This window comes from Typopeltis vanoorti, chromosome 1 (assembly GCF_054136105.1).
Source record: "Typopeltis vanoorti isolate ZY-2024b chromosome 1, IOZ_Tvanoo_1.0, whole genome shotgun sequence".
NCBI lineage: Eukaryota > Metazoa > Arthropoda > Arachnida > Uropygi > Thelyphonidae > Typopeltis > Typopeltis vanoorti.
The window spans coordinates 135,604,944-135,626,586 of NC_143549.1; the positions used below are offsets into that span (position 1 = coordinate 135,604,944).

General features: G+C 36.6%; 1 protein-coding gene across 1 annotated transcript in view; it reads left to right on the forward strand.

Annotated features, from left to right (window-relative positions):
• The window catches only part of LOC150110456 (dipeptidyl peptidase 9), a 441,463-nt gene that overhangs the window by 132,891 nt on the left and 286,929 nt on the right, over positions 1 to 21,643 (forward strand). Inside the window, exon 6 of the mRNA XM_090393952.1 lies at positions 12,899 to 12,960. Within this exon, the coding sequence (XP_090250078.1) occupies positions 12,899 to 12,960 (62 nt within the window). The remainder of the gene's footprint in view (positions 1 to 12,898; positions 12,961 to 21,643) is intronic.

Sequence of the window (21,643 nt, forward strand, 5' to 3'; positions counted from 1 at the left end):
TTCAGAAAAGGAAGGTGACCAATGGCGTGCCTCATGGTTTTGTTCTTGGGTCTGTATTGTTTAACTTATTTGTTAATAATGCGAGGGGTACCCAAAAATAAACAGAATCTGAACTTGGTGTGTGCATGTTTTCTAATTATGGATGCTGCTGCTAGGCATCGTGAGTGTGCAGTTTTCTGCACCATTCTGTCAAGTGGCATCATCCTGTGTGAACTAGTTCGTTGTTCTGGCTGCTTTTTGTTAGTGCTTACAAGCAAGTTTGGCAATTTTGTGTTGGCTGACCACAAGGAACAGAGTGTGTGTGTGTGTGTGTGAAATTTTGTTATCTTTTGGATAAAACTGCAGCTGAAACTTGTTATGCTTCAGCAAGCCTTTAAAGGCGACGCTTTAGTTAAAATGCAGATGGTCTGTGAGTGGTGTTTCTCTTTAAAAAAATGGACATTTCAAGTTGAAGAGCAAGCACAGTCTGGCTGACCTTCAACAAGCAGAAATTATTAAAACATTAAAAATTTACCAGGCAGTCATCACTGAAGATTATCAAAAGACCATCGAGCAAGTTTCTGAAGAGACAAATTTGTCATGGAGTTTGTACCATTTTAAACAGAAGATTTGCAAAGGAAACGTGTCTGCTGAATTTGTGCTTTGTTTGCTCACAGAGGATTTAAAAAAAAAAACATTGTGAAATTTTGCTGCAATATGAGGCAGCAAGTTCTTAATGATCGGAACTTTCAAAAGTTGTGGCTGTGGATGGTTATAATCCAGAATTTGGATTATAACCAATTTATATATATATATATATATATAAATTTATATATAACCAATTTGGATTATAACCAATTATAACAGAATTTGGTACTATGGTTATAATCCAGAAACAAAACATGTAAATTCACTGAGACCCAAGCAGGCATGTCAAATTCAACTAAACGTACAGACAATGTTGATTTGTTTTTTTGATGTGAATGGAATTGTACACAAAGAATTTGTTCCTCCTCGACAGACAGTGAACCAACATTTTTATGTCAGCGTTTTGAGAATACTGCGTGACATAGTATGCAATGAAAATGGTCAGAAATGTGGAGTAGTGGAGATTGGTTGACACCACAACAATGCCACAGTCCACACAGCCTTGTCTGTCCAACAGTTCTTGACAAAAAAACAACATGGCAGTTGTTCCTTCCCCATTCTCCCTACTCGCCTGATCTCTCCATGTGACTTTTTTATTCCCACAGATAAAGAAAACTGTGGAAAGACAGTGATTTGTTGATGTGGACAAAGTGAAAGATAATTTGCTGGAGGCCATAAACAGTATTCCAGTTGAACAGTGCCAGAATTGTTTCCAGCAGTAGGAAAAACATTGGGTGGACAAGTGCATTGACTCACATGGAGAGTACTTTGAAGGAGACTAGAATATGATATTATAAACTTTAATAAAAATCTTTTTAAAAAAATAATTGTGGTTATTTTTGGGCAACCCCTTTCTATTTCATGTGAATCAACTGGAGATCTTCAAATTTTGCTGATGATGCAAAGTTAGGTGGAACATACAGAAATAGTACTGATGTTAATTCTCTACAGGAAGATTTGAATAGACTTTTAGCTTGCATTTGCAGCTTTAATATTAATAAATGCAAAGTGTTACACTTTGGGATACAGAGCTATAAGACTTCATACTGTATTGGTGGAGCTGTACTTCAGGAAGTGGATGAGATTCAGGATCTTGGAGTGATGTAGACAGTGAACTGAAGTTCTGATGGCAAATCCCAAGTGTTGCAAAGACTGCACATCATATTCCTGCTATGATGAAAAGTACATTGACATGTAGGGATAAGGAGGTTGTCTCTATAAAATCTTTGCCAATATGTCATCATATTGGCAAAGATTTTATATTGACCACATATTGGCTATTGTGCTTAGATTTAGTCACCTGGTTTTCATTGTGATATGGAAACACTAGAAAGGGTCCAAAGACGAATGACCAAAGTGACATCAGGACTCTGGAGTGTTGATTATGAAGAGCATTTGAGGTAATGTGGATTACAGAGGTTGGTGGATAACAGGAAAGTAGGAGATATGATAGTGACCTTCAAGTTTGTTAAGTGATTTTATCAGATTAATACAGAAGGAATTATAAAAAAAAAAGTGGATGTTAAGATGGGAAGAAAGAGAGCCCATCCCTGGAAGTTGTGTAAAGATGTGGTGAAGGTTGTGAGGAGTAGGTTTTGCTTGGAGAGTTAGTGATTGGAATGCATTGCCAGAGTGCATTATGAATGCAAGTAGTGTAAATAACTTCAAACTCATCATGATTAGACATGTTGCTGGTTGAGTCTTTTGTATGGGGAAAAAGTCACTCTTTTCATTTTTGCCTATTCCAAGAACTTTTTGCATAGTTACCAAAATTCATGTGGTATATCCATGTAGTATGCTTGTTATAAAAGTGAGCAGTTGTATGGGAATATGTCTAAATTAAAATCATTATGGCTTTTTTGCTCATTACAGCCACAATCTCATTATTTCCATGCTCTTGAAAGAAAGTTTGACTGTAGTTTTAGTATACCTCACCTAGACATGAGAACAGGATTCTGTATCAGTATGGATTTGGGATTTATAGATATAAAGAAAGGCTTATATAGCTTACTGGAAGTGGTTTGCATCCTCTATGCTAGGCTGCCTGAAGAAAGACTTAAGTTCAAGTCTAGTTGCTAACTAGAGGAACTTTTCTAAACCTTTGTTCAACTGGTTCCTGAGTTAGTCACTCTCTGGCATGGGCAAGTGGGTTTTAAGTCCCATAAACTCACAAAAAAAATAATAATAAATAAACCGTAGAACTTACACTATTTCAGACAATAACATATCCTGTTATGGTTAGGGACCATGAGATGGCATCACTTGTTTGCCACTCTCATCATCACATGGTGGTTTACTTTATTCGTGTCAGAAGCAACATAGTTCAAATACCCATAAATTTGCAAAACATAATTGATTATATATTGGAATTAAAAAGAAAAGAAAAACAACACAATTTACATCATAAATACACTAAGTACACTAGAAGGTCCATCAAATTTTTGCTCCCCAGAATTTGGTCAGATCACAAGCATTAGGTGTCTCCTTAATCAAATCGTCCATTGTACAACTAAATGGACATAACCTACAGTTCAAGAGGTGAGCCATGGTTTACTCCTTCCCACATTCACATAGGGATGATTCACATGAGAGTCCCCACTTTTTTAAATTATCCTTAGATCTTCCTTAGATATTTAAAGCTTTCCAGATAGTCCAGTTTTCTCTGTGGCCTGGTGGAAGACTTTCAGATGGTACAACCCAATCTGTAAGGTGATTATTTCTTGTCTTCCATGAGGCTAGTCTTGAATTTTGGAGTAGATCAGTCAGGCTTGGCTTTCAGTGGTATGAAGAAAACTTTTCCTGGATTTTAACCGTTGATGGATAGGTTGATATTCAAATAGGAGATTGTATGTAGACACGGATGCCTTCAGCCTCTCATTTCTAGCTGCCATCTTGCGTCTAATATCTAGAGGTGCTGTACCAGCTAAACAATAGATTTTTTCATGAGGTGTAGGTCTCAAGCAACTAGTAATGAGTCTACATGTTTCATTTAAGGCAACATCCACCTGCTTAGCGTGGCAGAACCTATACCACACAGGGCACACATATTCTGCAGCCAAGTAATATAGAGCCAAGGCAGTGGTCTTTATTGTTTGAGCTTGTGTTTCCCAGGTAGTGCGAGATAGTTTCTGAAGAATACTATTCCTTGTAGTTACTTTGTTTTGTATTTATACAATGTCTTTCATAAGATGGTGCTTATAATTATTGATTGTCTTGAGCCAGCTATTTCTGATTAACTACCAGTGGAGATTGAACTGCCCACTCAGTCTCTAGATAGGGCTAAAACAGCCTCACCTATCTCTATAAGAGAATAAAAGGCATTAGCTGATTTGATTTTTTTTGATTTTGAGAGAATAAAAATCTTAAATGAGAAGTTTGCATTGGAACTGAAAAGGGATTTCTGGATGGCAAAGCATTGATGTTAAATAAATCAGATCTCTCCTTGAGAGATCAAGCCTTACCAGGAGATCTCAAAGAGAGATTTTGAAAACAAGAACCAAATCCTGGAGACTCAGCAGAAAAATATGAAAAATATATTCATCAATTTAGCCAGGAAATCATTCGTTGAAGTTGTCTACAAGGATAGAAAAAGTATATGCTTTCAAAAGTGTATGATTTATACAGACTCATTGAGATTTTTACAAGCCATCTCCTTTCCTGTGTACAATCCACATCTAGTGCATAAAATGAAGCCACTTAATTTTGATGTTCAGTTGTGCTGAATTCCCAGCCACTTTGGAATCGAGGGTAATGAGGCTGCAGCTGCTAGATCAACTCATACTTTTTTACATACTGTTTGTCAGTACCATATGTGCGCTACACCGTTTATAAAATCAAAGCTAATTACCCAGTGGTAGTCATCATGCCAGGAAGTATTGACAATCAAATTACTCGAGATTAAACTGAAATTAAGCATTGGCAGTGTTGTCAACATCGAAAACAGAAGAGAGGAAGTTGTTCTTGCTTGGATCTGCATATGCAGTAAATACTCACTGAATTCACATTTTGTGAAATTGAGCCATGTCACAAGAAGGTTGGAGTTGACAGGGAAAGCTGTATGTTGTACTTTACCTGTGAACTATTGTAACTTTCATTAAATTTCCTCCATACTTCACTTTTCAAATACAATGATATCAGTTATATGATTGCAGTCGGAATTGATTTGCTGATCAGTTAGCTGAGGATAAGTTAAGTGAATGTATGGTTGAATAGTGCAGCTCCAGAAGATAATTGAAGATCACTAACTATCACCATAGTTAGTGATCTTCAATTATCCAACCTTATATTGATATTTGCAAAATAGCTTTTATTTAATGAGGTATAATCCTGCAGAGCTTACATTTTGTATGTCCAAATCAAAGAATTGTTTTAATTGTATCAGTTTATGATTTTATATATATATATATATATATATATATATATACAGTAAAACCCCATTTTTACGTTCCTGCAATTTATGTTTTCCTGCCATTTGTGTAATTTTCCGTTGGTCCTGTCTTAAGGCCTATTCTTATGATATATTGTTTTCCCACCATTAACAACTTGATGTGGACGTTATTTCCCGTGATTTGCGTTTTTTTCTCAGGCAGCAACACTGATTTTTGAATCGATTTCCTCTCATTCAAATCAATTTCTGCAGAAATCTGCGCATTTCTGTTCCCAGATGGTGTTGCTTTTGGCTGTAGTTTCGTTTCCACCATCATGGTGGCTTTCACTCTTGCAGCAGTGATGTAGTGATGAGCGATACTGTGATTTTTCAATCACAGTACGAATTGACACCGTGAAGTTTCATATCCGTAATTTTAAACTGTCAGTAGCTTGTGGCACCCATAACGTGTTGTGATGTGATTTTACATTCACAGTGCTGTATTGAAATAGTGAACAAGGATCATACACAGATTGTGAAATCACATTTACACTTCTACCAAGTAACAGTTGTTACTCGTGAATATTAGATATCATTGAATAATAAACCACAGTTCATGAAATATTGCTTCATTAGCTTGCTGTGTTGGTGTTCGTAGTCGCAATTCAGAAGCACGTGGTATATTGCAGAATTTCTGCTACATAATTTAGCGTGTGATAGTTGATTTCAAGCTGCGGTGGTGGATGATCCATGTTATTAACATGGAGAAAAAAAAGGCAGAAAATGTATTTCAGTAGAAGAAAAGATGGCAATTCTGCGACGTGTAGATTGGTAAGCCGGAACATGTGTGCAGTTGGTAAAAGATCTTGGACTCTCCATGTCCACTTTGAACACGATAGTCAGGGTCAAGCATTGAACTCAATTCAAAGCAATCTGGCACTATGGCAAAAAAACGAAAATATATCCGGACATCGACATACAATGAATTGGATAAACTTGTGGCAGGGTAGTTTGTTTCTACAAGAGTGTCTGGTATTCCAGTCGATGGTACTATACTCCGAACAGAAGCCTTTGAATTTGCTGTGAGCTTGAGGATAAACGGTTTTACTGCGTCAGATAGATGGATTGATCGTTTCGAGACTTGTCACAATATTGTGTATAATCAAGTGTGTGGAGAAAGTAATAGTGTTGCAGGGGACACTGTAAACCAGTGGAAACATGAACTAAAGACTATTATTCAGGACTATGAACTGAAAAATATTTTCAGTGTTGACGAAACTGAGCTCTTTTATAACATTCTGCCAAGTAAAACATTGTGTTTTAAAGGAGAGAAGTGTCACAGTGGAAAACTCAGCAAGCAGAGGGTAACTGTTTTGCTCATGGTCAATGCTGATGGATCAGAAATATTATCTCCATTGGTAATTGGTAAATTTAAAAAGCCAAGGTGTTTTAAGAACATGAAAAATCTGCCTACTAAGTATGATGCCAACAGCATAGCATGGATGACCAGCAGCATCTTCACATCCACCATGCATTCTCTGAATGCTAAAATGGGGGCAAATCACCACAAAATACTACTGCTAGACAAATGTCCTGCACACCCTGAAGGTCTGCAGCTCAGAAACATTTGATTAGTGTTCTTTCCCCTTAAATTGTACAAGTGAGCTTCAGCCATTAGATCTAGGCATCATCCATGCATTTAAATGGAAATATAGAAATATGCTTGTTGAAACAGCTGTGTTTATGCATGATAATGGTACGGACCCAAAACAAATGACCATATCAATCCTTGATGCCATGCATTATGTGGCCAAAGCATGGTTGCATGTTACTCCTGAAACCATATCCAAATTATTAAATTTTATTAAATTTTGTAATCTAGTATGTAGAGTCACATACTAGCGGTAAGTCATCTTTTAGCCTTTTTTTAAATATTTTTTACATTTCCTGCTATTTACACTTTTTTCCATCAGTCCCCTGGAAAGTGTAAAAAAGGGATTTTGCTCTCTCTCTCTGTATATATACAGGGTGTTCAGGATAAATTTGACAGTTTCGTAAGGAAAAAGAAAATCTTCTTTGTATCTATTAAATTTAATGAATTGACAAAAAAACATTACAGGCAGAGTTAATTACAATACTATCAACAAGATTTACTCAAAATAACCACCATTAGCATCGATCACAGCTTCAATCCTGCTTCGGAACCTCGAACAAGCTGATGCTACAGTCTCCCTGGGAAGGGCCGCAAAAACTGTTTTAATTTTATCCATTAACTGGGCTTTTGTATTACTGGAAGTGCGATTGGTGTCTTTTTCAACTGCGCCCCATACAAAATAATCCATGGGGTTAAGGTCTGGGGAGTTTGGAGGCCAAACATTTGGACTGGTGAAGTTGTAGAAATTTTCAGACAACCATTTTTGACTTTTCCCAGAGGTGTGGCAAGGGGCCGAATCCTGCTGCCATACATACGGCCTACCATTGGCTACCCTTGTTATCCAGGGCTTGACTACAGTTAGCAACTCCACGAACAAAGCCCGAATTCCAATGCCAGGGTTCTTCAACACCTGTTCCTGCAGATTTGCGAGGAATTCTGCTGTACGAATGCAATCAGATCGTTTGCTATGGATCTTTCTTCTTGCTACATCCTCGTAGTCACCATTGCAAGTCTCTAGTTCATGCCTGATTGTTTTTACTGTATTCAGGGAGCATTGGGCAGCAGTCGTAATATCCTTATTTTGATGGCAGGCACGAATCATCATGATACAAGTTATTCTCTTCCATGATTCAGGTGGGTTCCAGCTATCCATCCTTTCTGACATCTTGTATATGAATGAAGAAGGGTCCAAACTTTTAAATGAAGAGAAGTGTGTGTTAATACATGTGACTTACGGAAAAATATAATTAATTATAAATATGTCAAATTTATCCCGAACACCCTGTATATATATATATATATATGTGATCATTAGTTACATTGACTCGGTGATTGGATATGTTCATCTGGGGGATATGACTATAACTGAGGCTGCTGTTGATGTGAGAAGGGTCTAGGACAATTTCTTTCGATTCAACTCTGCTCCGTTCCACTTCATCATGACAAATATAAACGTTTGATGTTGTGTTCCAATCTACTCCATGTTGGCAGCCTTCTTCGTTTGTTCACTGAAAATATGATGTGACTTGGGAGTGCACTTGCTCTGATTCTATTGTATGAAATGTCTCTCTGATGTTTCCTCTAGCCGTAGGAGGATTGACTTCTCAGTCTGGCCATAGTATGGCCTCCCACAATCACATATTATTTTATATACACTGGGGAACTGAAGATGGTTATGAGCTTGTTTTGGTTGGCTTAGAACTGACCTTAGTTTTGGAAGAGTTGAAAAACATGTTTTTATATTAAATTTTTTCAAAATTCTTCCTAGTTTCCAGGAGAGCGAGCTGGTACGGTAAAGAAATATAACCCTTGGGAGTTGTAAGGGATGTCTGTGTTTTTTCGAGGGCACTGGTATAGTTGCCTCTTAATGTTTTTGGAAGAGTATCCATTATTTAAGAATGTTCTTTCTAGATATTTTAGTTCATTTTTTAGTTCTTCATCGGACAATACTGAGCGAGCACGGTGAGCCAATATGGAAATGATACCTAACTGTCGTGCGGGATAGTGATGTGAGGATGCATGTAGGTATTTTAAGTTCGAAGAGAATATTTATAAACAGAACAAAGGACTAGCTATGGATAGACCACTGTCCCCAATACTGGCCAACATTTTCTTCAAGGATTTCGAGGAAAAAGTCATCTCTAAAGCAACAGTAAAACCTAGAACATGGCTCTGCTATGTGGATGATATATTTCTTATTTGGGAGCATGGTGTAGAGAATCTTCACATCTTCCTAAATCATTTAAACAACTTCCACCAAGACATAAAATTTATTTACCATCGAGATTGAAGAAAATTATTCCCTTTCATTTCTAGACACAAAGCTTACTAAGATGTCTGATTGTTTAAGGATCTTGATCTTCAGGAAATCAACACACATGGATAGATACCTCACATCACTATCCCGCACAAAAGTTAGGTGTCATTTCCACATTGGCTTACCGTGCTCGCTCGTTATTGTCCGATGAAGAAGAACTAAAATATCTAGAAAAAACTTTCTTAAATAATGGATACTCTTCCAAAAACATTAAGAGGCAACTATACCAGTGCCCTCGAAAAAACACAGACATCCCTTACAACCCCCAAGGGTTATATTTCTTTACCGTACCAGCTCGCTCTCCCGGAAACTAGGAAGAATTTTGAAAAAATTTAATTAAAAAATGTGTTTTTCAACTCTTCCAAAACTAAGGTCAGTTCTAAGTCACCGAAATCAAGCCCACAACCATCTTCAATTTCCCGGTGTATATAAAATAATATGCGATTGTGGGAGGCCATACTATGTCCAGACTGAGAAGTCAATCCTCCTATGGCTAGAGGAACATCAGAGAGACATTTCATACAATAGAATCAGAGCAAGTGCACTCTCAAGTTACATCTTATTTTCAGTGAACAAACGAAGAAGGCTGCCAACATGGAGTAGATTGGAACGCAATATCAAACGTTTATATTTGTCATAATGAAGTGGAACGGAGCATAGTTGAATCGAAAGAAATTGTCCTAGACACTTCTCACATCAACAGCAACCTCAGTTATAGTCTACCTGACTCATATAGTTCTGCCATTAGATACTGGCATATGTGTGAATTCATACGCTTGCATTTGCACGACAGTAGAACTACAGAACGGACTATAACAACAATTCAAACTTAACTTCAGTTTACAAGTCTGTTATTATAATGGCACAGTGTTTTTATGGTTTTTTTTTTAATTTGCTTTAAGTATTACCACACCTGAAGAAGTCATTTTTGACAAAACGTGTGCTTCATTAAATTAACTTATCTATTTTCTCGGTTTCAGTCAGTCAAAAAAAAGATGAATATATATTTATGTATATATATAATATACAGGCCCATTCCATACCCTTGTGCAATGAACCTGGGCGTTATAATTGAACACGTTCATAAAAAATAGGGAATAAATAATACATTGAAATGTGTGTGGAAGTGGTGGGGGGGACAAAAATTTTGAACCCAGGCAGTGCAAACCCATAGAACGGTCCTGATTATATGTATATATTAATTTTATATGCAATTGAAACATCTGTTATGTAATTCAGAATTGACAGTTGAATGTACAGACAGGGTGGCCCATAAAATAACTTTTTCTCTTTGGAAGCATCTGTAGCTAAAACCAATAAACCAAATGAGACCAAATTTTATATCGAGACTTTCGAAGGCATGGGGAGATGATTTCCGCCAAAAAAAGATTTAGTACCAAAAGTCGTCGATGGGGGAAATTTTTGCGCTGGCAGAGCCGAAAACAACCGGATAATTACATGAAAGGCAGATAAAATGAAATAAAAACATTTTGTCGGTGTAAGTGACAGCCGTGTCACTCATTCCAGCTGGATATGTGGCGCTTTACAATGAGAATAAGAATAATAATAATTAAACTAAAACAGCAACTTGCAAGAGACACAGAAATTAATGTAGTGATTGAACTCACAGGAAATAATGTTTTATTCATCAGAATCAGGGTCCCCTGGACCACATACACAATTTTCAATGTGTTGACCTTTCTTGCGTACAACAAATTGCATCTGGTGTGCGACATGTTCTACAGCTGAGTGTATGGAGTCGGATTGGATGTTCATAACAGCTCGTTTTATGTTCCCTTTTGCATACTGAGCACAATTCGTCAGTAATTCGAAAAACTGCCTTGAATGTTCCCAATCCCTTTTTAAGCGGAATTGGTGGCTCTGCTGTCACGTACTCACAGTAGAATTTGCATAATCCTTTTTACCTGCATTTACTGAAAATATTTGACTGCTTTCGGCTCCACCATCGCCAAAATTTCCCCTATAGGCGATTTTTGGTACTAAATCTTTTTTCACAGAATTCATCTCCCCATGCCTTCGAAAGTCTCAATATAAAATGTGGTCTCATTCCGTGTATTAGTTTTAGCTACAGATACCTCCAAAGAGGGAAAGTTAATTTATGGCCTCCCTGTATATTAAAACAAACGAATACATTCACAGTAGCCACCGTTCATCTTGGCCACATTGGGAAGGTGATTTGCCATTCTGATGTTGAGTAATAGGATAACAGAAGTACATTTACATGGTGCCAGGATTAATAATATATAAACAACTAAGAACAGAAGACATAAAAGCCTACGATACTGAGGGCACAAAAAACATTCAATATGTTTGGAAAATTGTGGAAATCAAAGGATATAAGCTTTATAAAAAAAATCGGACTATTTAACACAAATGTCAAATGTTTTACTCTTATAGGGGTTAGAAACATGGCCAACAACAAAAGTAAACAGGAATAAATTACATATATTTGTAATTTATTCCTATTTATGTACAATAATAAATATAGAAAATGGAAATATATATGACATGTCTTAACAAAACCAAAAAACACAAGGTTAAACAGGTGCTGGAATGGAATCCCCAAGGGAAGAGAAATAGATGTACAGGGTGTTCGGGATAAATTTGACAGTTTCGTAAGGAAAAAGAAAATCTTCTTTGTATCTATTAAATTTAATGAATTGACAAAAAAACATTACAGGCAGAGTTAATTACAATACTATCAACAAGATTTACTCAAAATAACCACCATTAGCATCGATCACAGCTTCAATTCTGCTTCGGAACCTCGAACAAGCTGATGCTACAGTCTCCCTGGGAAGGGCCGCAAAAACTGTTTTAATTTTATCCATTAACTGGGCTTTTGTATTACTGGAAGTGCGATTGGTGTCTTTTTCAACTGCGCCCCATACAAAATAATCCATGGGGTTAAGGTCTGGGGAGTTTGGAGGCCAAACATTTGGACTGGTGAAGTTGTAGAAATTTTCAGACAACCATTTTTGACTTTTCCCAGAGGTGTGGCAAGGGGCCGAATCCTGCTGCCATACATACGGCCTACCATTGGCTACCCTACCATTGGCTATCCAGGGCTTGACTACAGTTAGCAACTCCACGAACAAAGCCCGAATTCCAATGCCAGGGTTCTTCAACACCTGTTCCTGCAGATTTGCGAGGAATTCTGCTGTACGAACGCAATCAGATCGTCTGCTAGGGATCTTTCTTCTTGCTACATCCTCGTAGTCACCATTGCAAGTCTCTAGTTCATGCCTGATTGTTTTTACTGTATTCAGGGAGCATTGGGCAGCAGTCGTAATATCCTTATTTTGATGGCGGGCACGAATCATCATGATACAAGTTATTCTCTTCCATGATTCAGGTGGGTTCCAGCTATCCATCCTTTCTGACATCTTGTATATGAATGAAGAAGGGTCCAAACTTTTAAATGAAGAGAAGTGTGTGTTAATACATGTAACTTACGGAAAAATATAATTAATTATAAATATGTCAAATTTATCCCGAACACCCTGTATACCAAAGATGTCCTGGAAGAGAGGAATAGAACAGGAGCTGAAGGAGGCTAGATGAAGAAAGAATCACATAACAGTTTGAAGATTGGATAAATGGTAGATTACCCCACACTCACCCACCCACCCACCCACCCACACACACACACACACACACATTGTGCATTTAACTCTCATTATAACAAACTTCCACAAAAGTCTACACCAATGCCCCATGGGCATGATGTTATATTAAAAAAATTGCCATAGTAAAACAATCCACTACAACAAACTACTTCTGGGTTTCCTATAGGTTTGCTATAATGAGAGTTGTCTGCATAGACCAGGAACATTTGCTATCACTTAATGTGTGTGTTGTAAGTTGTGAAAAATCTAATTTATTTTCTGTATTCTTGATTATTTTCTCTTAGGCACTGTTAATGCACGTTCATTATTGAAGATGGCACAGTTCTTCATATCAGATACCGGTGAGGTAAATAATATTCCATCTTTTTTTGTGCTATTAAACTTTTTTTTCCTTCAGCATGAAGGCAGCTTAACATTAAAAAAAAATTAAGTTATGATTATTTGATAAATTGTCTAATTTCAAAAGGCTAATGCAGTTGTATACTTCAAGTGATGTTGATCGATCATCAGAGAACAAAATATGATACCCACATGAGGTATTATTTTGTATATTTTTTATATTGTTATTAGAGTTAAAATTTACTCCATGCAAAATTTTTGATGGATTTTTAAATCTTTTTTTTTTTATATCAGATAATCTGAGAATTGGTTAGCTTAAGGCCAAAATGCAAGTAACTAGAAATAAATTTTCTTCATTTTTAAAATTGGGGAGAAGGAGTCTAGAGGTTTATGCTAATCTACTACACTTGTGTGGAGAGGGGGGGGGGGGGTAAATTCTTCTCACTTGGTACGATCTAACATCATGTTTCGTCACCAGTAACGATTGTTTCAAGGAAGTTTGAGTCCTTACGAGGCAGTTTTAATGAGGATCACTAGAGTAATTACTTTGAAACACTATTAAACTCAGAGTGACAGAACAGTGGGCAGAAAATATTCAGGAGAAATAGAATCAGAAGTACATATCAATATGGATTTAACCAGAAATACTCAAATACTACAGGATAAAAGTTTTAGAGTTGCTCCATTGCATAACTCAAAAGGTCAAAATCTCATCGATAGGTACTTAATGGGTGGAGTAGCCATCTATAAAAAGAGAAATAAAACAATGCAAGAATTACAGAGAAGTTGTCCTGGTGATTATTCAAGGTAAAAGTTATGTAAGCACATTTGAGAAGAGGCTAAGAAAAAATTGTGGAAGAAACTTGGGGAAATATCTGATAGAGACAACAACCCAAAGACAAACTGCCAATGAGTGTTGTGTTGGTTTGGGTATTGTAAATGTGATTTTAAAGAGGTTTAAGGAGACAGGTACCTTTTGTTCTGACAGAAAAGGAAAATGTGGGCAAAAAAAGGAAAACTATGTCAAGATCTTTACTAGTTAGGAAAAGCAAAATGAATTCCAAGATTGTCTGCTGTAGATTTAAACAGAGACTAAATAAAGATTCTGACATGACAAGCCATCAAAGAATCTTGGAAGCAGGGAGGACTGCTTACAGACCAAAAAAAGACTCAACTGTTGACTAGGGCTATGAAAAGAAAAAGGCTCCAGTGGACAAAAGTATACAAAGATTGGACTATTCAGAAGTGGAAGAAGGTCATACTCTCAGATGAGAGCTATTTCTTTGTCCATGGAGAGCAGGAACCCTATGTTTGCAAATCAGCAATTAAGAAGACTTCTCCTGCCCACCTTCAACTAGCTCCTAAACACCCAGCTAAAAATATTTATTTTTAGCCGGGTGTTTAGGACCTAGTTGAAGCTAGTTGTGCCTGTTGACCGTATGATGATAAGTGACCAAAACAAAAATACTGGAAGAGTGGTCCCACAGATTCAGGAAGACGAAGAACTCATATTCCAACAAAATCTCACTCCATGCCACACTTTCAAAAAAGTGAAAGAGTTCTTCAAAAATCACAATATCCAGTTGTTTCAGTGGCCAGGTAATTCTCCTGACCCAATAGAATATTTTGGCCCATAGTGAAAAAGAAACTTAGAAAATTAAATTGTGATACAAAGGATAAATTAATACAACCTTTATAAAAAGTATGGTTTCGAGATGCAGAAATAAGAAAAATGTGTTCTACATTGGTCCATGCCCAAGCAAATTAATGGACTTATTGCAAAGAGAAGACATAAATTATTAGGTCAAGTTGGAGTTTCATTTTTGTACTTTTTGGATTAATTTGTTCACTACTGTACCTTTATGGACATAGGATGTAAAAACCTACATTTTAAGACCTTGCATTAAGGTCTACCTTAATGTAAGGTAGACAGACAAAGTGGTAAGTGGCTTTTTTTATCATTATATAAAACTCCAGATTCTTACATCCACCAAAATCTCCACATCATCCCATGAAAAAAAAACAGATATTTATGAGATTCATTGCTCTTGTGTAATTTGCTATATACAGGAAAACCTCGCTTAACGCAATTAATTAATCCATCAATTAATGCGCACTGAGTTAAATCGCATTAAGCAAAAATACAACATACAATAGGAATAATTATAATTCATCCATCATTTAGCATAAATTTGAAAAAAAAAAAAAATTTACAATATAAGCTATATTAGTGGATCAAATCATCAAAGTTAAAAATGAATTGCATAAATTTTTATTTAATGTCTAAACATTTGATTGAGCTACTTTTTTACAAAAAAAAATTAGGTAAAGATGTTTGAATAGCATTCAACTTTTTCATCTTATCGTGCAATTTGTGATAGCTGGCGACCACTTTATCAAGATTTCAGAGGACTTTGAAGCTTTGTTCCATATGAGGATCAGCATTTGTTAAAACTTGAAGCTGATGAAAATTAGCTTTGGAGATAGATATTTGAAGCAACGCTTTGTATATCAGGGAGGGTAAATAATCATAACTCAGATATTCACCTTACATAAAATGGGGATCAGAAAACCCTCATGCCATTCGAGTATTTGAAAGAGATAGTCCAAAGGTGAATCTCTGGTGTGTTTGTCATATTCGGAAATTTTGGGACTCTGTTTTTTCCAAAAAAAAAAAAGTGACAGCAGTGAATTATCTGGACATGCTACAGCTGTATCTGTTGCCGCAGCTGGAATATCATCAGCAAGATGTAGCACTGCCACATTGGACTCTTATTGCCCAAATTTTCTTGACATGCATTATCCTGGATGCTGGGTTGGGCATGGTGGACTGATTCCATGGCCTCTGTGCTCACCCGATATAACACCACTTGATTTTTTTCTGTGCGGATACTTCTTCTTGGCTTTCCATATTAGGCAATTGTTTGCCTGTAACATTTTCAAGGGTTTAAAGTCTTCTGCCCATCTCCTCCTGGGTCTTCCTCTTGATCGATGTCCCTTTTAATTTATATTTCCAAGCAATATTTTGCCATCTGTCCTCATTCATTCTTTCTGTGTGGTTTTCCCAGTTCTTTCTATAGTTTGTGATGTCTTCTGTTATGTTAATTATGGATAACTGTTTTCTTATTTCATCATTTCTTATCTTGTCTATTCTTTTACAGCCTGCGAGCGGTCTTAGGAACTTCATTTCTGCAGCTTCCACTTGTCTTTTATCTCGTTCTCCCCAAGTCCATGTTTCACTCTCATACTTCAGAATTGATTTGGCTATTATTCTGTATAGTTTTATTTGGGTTGTTCTAGACATCTGTTTACTGAAGTATCTATTCAAAGTTCCGATGACTGCTATGAATTTTTGCTTTTTAAATGCAATGTCGATTTCTCCATTGGGACTTATGTAATTTCCTAGATGTTTAAATTTCGTCAGTTGTTCTATTACTTTGTTGTGGATGACTAGTTTGCATCTTTTAATTTCTTTTCCTTGAAATGCTATTGATTTCGTTTTATTTATTGAGATTTTCATGTCATACTGTTCTATTGTTTTGTTCAATACGTGTAGATTTTTCTGTAATTGGTCTTGATCATCAGCATACAAAAGGCTGGTTTATTCTTTATTTCCTATTTTAATTCCCATAACTTTGTTCTTTCTCTATTCTCTTGAAATTTTTTCTATATATATAAACAGGTGGTTCACAATTCCACGTACAAGCTTTGAAAGGATGTGGAGAGTATCAGGATCAACCGTGTTCACATAGGGAAGCATGATCGGAAATGCCACCAGAAGGTAATAAGAGGGATACAAAGAGACAGAAATAACACAAGGCTGTAAGTAGCATAAAAAAACTTTATTAGGTGTAACTGAACAGTTCAATACTAGTTGGATACATAATATGGTTTCACATTGGGTGCTCAGAGTTACGACCATTAGCAGTGATGCATGCCTGACACAGACGACGCATTGATTGCCATACATTTTCGAAAATACCTGGAGTTTCCTGGATATTAGCAGCACTGATGCCAATTCTTGCCACGAGGTCCATGTCAGAAGCAACAGGCATTTCGTACACAATGGCTTTAAGGGTCCCCCCACACAAAGAAATCAATGCTCGATAAATCATGTGAGCATGGGGGCCATGTAATGGGTCCACCACGCCCTATCCATCGAGCCCCAAAGGACCTGTCCAAATACTGACGCACAGAAATGCCAAAATGGGCTGGAGCCCCATCATGTTGGAACCACATCTGCTGACGTACTGTAATTGGAACATTGTTCAATAAATCCGGAAGAACTTCTTCCAGAAAGGTTTGATACTTCTGGGAGTCCAGCCGGGTGGTAACAGGTATGGGCCAGCTAAACAGTCAGTTACGATCCCTGTCCATACATCAATGGCGAAGCGTTGTTGTACCGCATGTGATCGCACAGCGTGTGGGTTCTCATGGGTTCACACATGAGCATTGTCGTGATTGAAGACCCCCTTCATGGGTAAATGAAGCTTCATCCGGGAACAAAACAGAAGTTGGAAAATCCGGGTCTATGGCACTTTTCTGCAGAAACCACTGCACAAATTCCACACGTCGAAGATAATCTTTGGCTATCAGTAACTGCACCCATTGTAGATGAAATGGATGCAAGGAATCAGAGTGCAAAACGCTCAATACTCTGGATCAATACTCCTATAGCAGAGGGAGCGGCACGTGTGCTTGTCTCTGGATTATTGTCCATCACATGCAACAGCTACACTTCCATGGCAGGATTTTGAACCGATCATGGCTGCCCACTATGATGCTTGCGATCCCTGAATGATCCATAGTCACACAAATTCTGATGCAAATGCACAAACATTTGGTGATGCGGTACATGTCTGTTTGGGTACCTTTCGCGATACATTCGTACAGTGGCTCGTCCATTACCATGAGCTAACCTGTAAACGAGGTGCATGTCTGCCATCTCAGTGTTTGTAAAATGATGCATGTTTTTCGTACGATGTCGATAGCTTGAATGAGGAAGTCACAATTGCTCACCTGGAGTGCTGCTGAACAGCGCCACCTTTCATTTTCAGGTGGCATTTCTGGTCATGCTTTCCTATGTGGTTGATTTTGAACCACCCTGTATATTGAAGCGCATTGGTGATAATCCACTTCCTTGAATGAGACCTCTGTTGGTTTTGATTTTTTTGGTTGTTTCATTATTAATTTTAACATAGCTTTCTTCCATTATATTTGTTATTGCTTTTGTGGTTTGAGGTGGATCTTTCAATTCATACAGTATATTGATTAATTTTGTTCTGTTGATTTGATCATATGCTTTCTCATAATCTAGGAAGGTCATATATGTTGGCAGGTTAAATTCTATTATTTTTTTATAATTTGTTTGAGTGTAATTGTGGGATCTGTGCAGGATCTCCCTTTCCTAAAGCTTCATTGTTGTTCTCCAATAATTTCTTCGGCCCATAGTGTTAATTTACTTTTAATTATATCTAGATATATTTTATAACATTTATTTAATAAGGATATTCCTCCATAGTTTCCGCAATCCTTTCTGTTTCCTTTTTTGAATATGTTTGACTATTGCTGTCTTCCATTCTTGTGGAATGTTTCCTTCTTCCCATATTCTGTTTAGAAATTTAATTAATTGTAATTGAAATGGTTTAGAGCTGTATTTGTATAGTTCTGAATTTATTCCATCTTCTCCTGTAGCTTTTCTATTTTTTATTTTTTCCAATATTTTCTTTAGATCATTTAACTGTATTGGTTCTTCATTCGTTTCTAGACTTATTACTTGTTTTATTTTAATTTTATTCTTATTGTTTAAAAGCTGGATGTAGTGATGGACCCATTCTTTTGTGGAGGGACCTTCTAATTGTAGATTATCCTTTGTTTCTTGAGTCATTTTTTTGACGATTTTATGGCTCTTTAGTTGAGGTCCATTTATGTCATGCTCTAATCTTGATACAAATTTTTCCCAGTATTGTTTTCTGATTTTCCTGGTTTCTCTTCTTGTTATTGCTCTGATTCTTTTATATTCTATTTCATTTCCTGTGGTTCTGTCATTTAACCATTTAAGGTACATTTCTTTTTTTCTTTCTTATTAAAGATTCTATTTCTGGGTTCCAGGTGGTGAGTCTTTTCCTTTTTCTTTGCAGTTTGGTTCCTATGGCTTCATATGCTGCTTGTTTTGCTATTTGTTTAATGTTTTGCCATTTTCTATATCTGTATCTCCATTTATTTTCTTTGTATGATTTGTAAGTCTTCTTTGATATAATTCTCTGTTACTATCTTGCTGTAATAACAGTTCTAGCTTAAATTGCTCCTGCTTTTGTTTTTGTGTTCTTGTGTTGTTTCTATTTCTCTGGTTTGGTATCTTAATAGTACTGATTAATAAATAGTGAACTGAGTCAATATTGCATCCTCTGTATTGCATCCTCTGTATATTCTGCAATTTTTTACCAACTTCTTTAGTTTTTCACCCACTATTATATAGTCAATGATGCTTTTATATCCTCCAGCTTCTTTATCTGTATCTTTATGTTTAAAGAAGCTGTTCATAATTTTAAACTATTATAGGCCACAAATTCCCCGAGTTCTCTTCCATTGTTATTTATGGTGTTTTCTCCTTGATTACCTATTAAATCTTTAAATGTATTTGATCCAGTTTTAGTATTGAAATCGCCTGCAATGATGAAGTAATCTTGTGTTCTAAATTACGTTTTGGAGGTTTTTATAGAATTCTGTTTTGGATATTTTTCCTTCTTTGGGTGCATATATTCCTATTACTGTAATAAATTTCTTTTTTTTTTTTCCAGTAAGGAAATACCGTGAACAGACATATTACTTACTATTGTAATAATGGAGTTGGCTCGCGTGGTTTGTTCTTTATTCGTGGAGTTTTCGCCTGAGTGTAGCGGGCATCATCAGTATGGGGGAGGGGTTAATTAAACAATAACTGTTATTGTTTAATTGGCCTTTGTGCCTGTGATGCTCAGCGGAGGGTTCTACGAGTGAGGAATGGTTTACTTGGTTTGGTTCCATTATTATAATAGTAAGTAATAAATTTCTTATTTAAATCTAGCTGTTATTATTCTTCGGGTGCTTAAAGATCAAAGCTGTATAACTGAGAGGAGACCTCCACATAGCTTTTAAAGGTATGCGGAAAACCGACCAGGGCTTCTGACCTAATGTCCAATCCTCACCTTCTCTTGGCATCCTGTTGGTATCTACCTGGATAATGAATGAACGAGGATGGGCTGGCAATTTGGGATTTAGCCGACCAAATTGTAATTCTTATTGGCTTAAACCAAATTACAATATGATGGTACAACATGACAAAATTTCATGCCGGCTGGGGCATTGCCTGATTAGACAAGGCACCCCCTTTGTTTTCACCAGGGAGCCAGGGTAAACAGCGAAAAGTCAGCTACTGGAACAAATCTGAAGAAAAAAAAACACTCCAACTTAACATCACCAGAGTTAAAGATTGGTACTATCAACATAAGAAGCCTGAATGGCAAAGAAATGGAGCTAGCTGAGGAATTAGATAAATACCAGATCAACATAATAGGGGTGACTGAAACAAAAAAGACAAAAACTGGTGAGATCTTTCTGAGCAATAAATACAAAATGTTATATTCAGGCAATGACAATCAAGGAAAAGAAGGAGTAGCCATTGTATTCAACCCTAAATATGAGCCTAATCTTCTTGAATGGCAGGCAGTCGCAAGTAGAGTGATGTGGGCAAATATCAGAATGGGGAACTGGACAATGAGATTTATTTGTGCTTATGGTACCCAGAAGGTTCTACTAAAGTAGAAGTGGAGGAATTTTTTGAGGATTTAGAGAAAGCATCTCACACAATGAAAAAGGAAAAGTTGGTCCTTGTTGGGGATCTAAATAGCAAAGTAGGAAATGATTGTGAGACATACAAAAATATTTTGGGAAAATTTGGAGAAAAGAGCAAAGCTAATAATAATGGCAAACATTTGTTGGATTTCTGCTCAGGACATAGACTGGTTATTACCGACACCATGTTCCAACATAAAAATGTGCACAAACTGACTAAGAAAAGTCTCATTGACTATGTTATTGTTGATAGTGATGTTTTCTCCCTGGTACAGGACACCAGAGTGTACAGAGGATTTGAAATTGGAAGTGATCACTATTTAGTCTTGAGCAGGATAAAATTGAATTTCATATTGAAAAGAATAACATGTAAGAAAGTTTTAAAGCAAATTAAAGTTGAGCAGCTCTCAGATGTTAACTGTAGACTAAAATACACAAAGATTATTGAAGAAAAAATGAAAGAGTTTGAGAACCGGAACCAAACTTTAGAGATTCAGTGGCAAGCCTTAAAGAAAACCATGATTGATTCTGCCAGAGAGGCATGTGGTGAGGTTGTCTGCAAGGATAGAAAAATCAGAACTTCATGGTGGACACAGGAAGTTAAAGAGGCAGTGAAGGAAAAGAAGAAAGCATGTCAAACATTCCTGGCAAATAAGTCAATTTGCGCTCTTACAGAATACAGAGACAAATGCAAGAAAGCTAAACACTGTGTAAAACTAGCTAAACAAAAGTCATGGGAGGAATTTGGCAAGAACATAGAAAATAAATATCAAGAAGGTGGCAAAATATTCTGGAGGTTGTTGAAGATGCTTAGAAATGGAGGAAAGAGTACTGTTAAAGGAGTTAGAGGTTATAAA